The sequence below is a fragment of the Myotis brandtii genome, unplaced genomic scaffold (genome assembly GCF_000412655.1).
Source record: "Myotis brandtii unplaced genomic scaffold, ASM41265v1 scaffold187, whole genome shotgun sequence".
Classification (NCBI taxonomy): domain Eukaryota; kingdom Metazoa; phylum Chordata; class Mammalia; order Chiroptera; family Vespertilionidae; genus Myotis; species Myotis brandtii.
In genome coordinates this window covers 3,514,347-3,515,792 of record NW_005356944.1, presented here as the reverse complement: position 1 = coordinate 3,515,792, position 1,446 = coordinate 3,514,347, and the positions used below count along the sequence as shown (strand labels likewise).

The 1,446-nt window shown below is 51.7% G+C and overlaps 1 protein-coding gene across 1 annotated transcript in view; it reads left to right on the top strand.

The window, feature by feature from the left end:
* The first annotated feature begins 1,045 nt into the window (after positions 1-1,045).
* The window catches only part of MRGPRD (MAS-related GPR, member D), an 872-nt gene continuing 471 nt past the window's right edge, over positions 1,046-1,446 (top strand). The window contains exon 1 of the mRNA XM_005864494.2: positions 1,046-1,446. Within this exon, the coding sequence (XP_005864556.1) occupies positions 1,058-1,446 (389 nt within the window). The 5' untranslated portion in view covers positions 1,046-1,057.

Here is a 1,446-nt window from a genome sequence, read left to right as displayed (position 1 = left end):
TCATTGATGTTTCTATCTCTCTCTCCCTTCCTCTCTTAAATCAATAAAGAAATATATTTAAAAAATAAAAAGATAATACCACAGCCCTGGTCAGTGGCTCATTTGGTTGGAGCAATAAAATTACAAACCACAAAAAACTGCTTTTCCATGCCATCACCTGTAACTATCCTAAAAACATAGCATTGACAAAAAACAAACAAAAAAATAGCAGCAAGCATTCATGTAAATTAAGAACATTTCCAGGTAAGTGCTGGGGGTGGGGGAGCTGGGATGGAGAGAAGCGGGAAACTAAATGATTTTATTTTTTTTTTAATTTTTTATTGAAGTGCTGGGGGTGGGGGAGCTGGGGTGGAGATAAGTGGGAAACTAAATGATTTTATTTTTTTTTTAATATATTTTTATTGATTTCAGAGAGGAAGGGGGAGAGAGATAGAAACATCAATGATGAGAGAGACTTATTGATCAGCTGCCTCTGCACGCCCCACACTGGGGATGGAGCCTGTAACCCGGGCATGTGCCCTGACTGGGAATCGAACCGGGACCTCCTGGTTCATAGGTCAATGCTCAACCACTGCGCCAGGCTGGCTGGGCTGCTTTTACTTTACTTTAAACAGCCTGCTGATCCTGTGTGCTAGGGTGAGGGTGTAACTCATCCTACTCTTTGCACCTGAAGTTCACTTCACAGGATTTGAATTATAGGAGAAAAATGATATTATCAATAGATGTAGGAAAAGCCTTTGAGAAAAGTCAATCGATGTCTCTTCATGATTAAAAAAATAAGCTCAAAACTAGGAGAGCCTCTTAACATGGCCAAGGGCCTCCATAGCTCTGGGCACCTAAGGGGCCCTGGTGGCAGGTTCAGGGGGGCTGGGAGCCGCTGGGAGGCAAAGGGTTGCCTCCTGGGCAAGGCCTGAAGGCCCGGAAGCATGAAACTCGGGGTGGTGCTCCCCGAAGTCCCCAGGGTCCACACAGCACAGAACCTCACGCAGGTCCACCTTCTTCCACAGGATGAACCAGACTCTGACTGGCCCTGGCCGACCTCCTCTTCCTGCTCTGCATGGCCTCCTTGCTCAGCCTGGAGGCCGCCAACGCGCACCCCGTGGCCTACGAGGTGCTGCGCAGGGTGAAGTACTTCGCCTACACGGTGGGCCTGAGCATGCTGACGGCCATCAGCACGCTGCGCTGCGTCTCTGTCGTCTGCCCCGTCTGGCACCGGCAGCACCAGTCCCCGCGCCTGTCCGCCTGGGTGTGCGCGGCGCTCTGGACGCTGTCGCTGGTGATGAACACCCTGGCCGCCGTCTTCTGCAGCAAGTACTGGCGCTCGGACGAGAACCAGTGCTTCGTGGTGGACGCGGTGCTCAGCGTGCTCATCCTGGGCATCTTCACCCCCGTGATGACCGTGTCCAGCGCCACCCTGTTCGTGCAGGTGCGGAGGACCTCCCGGCG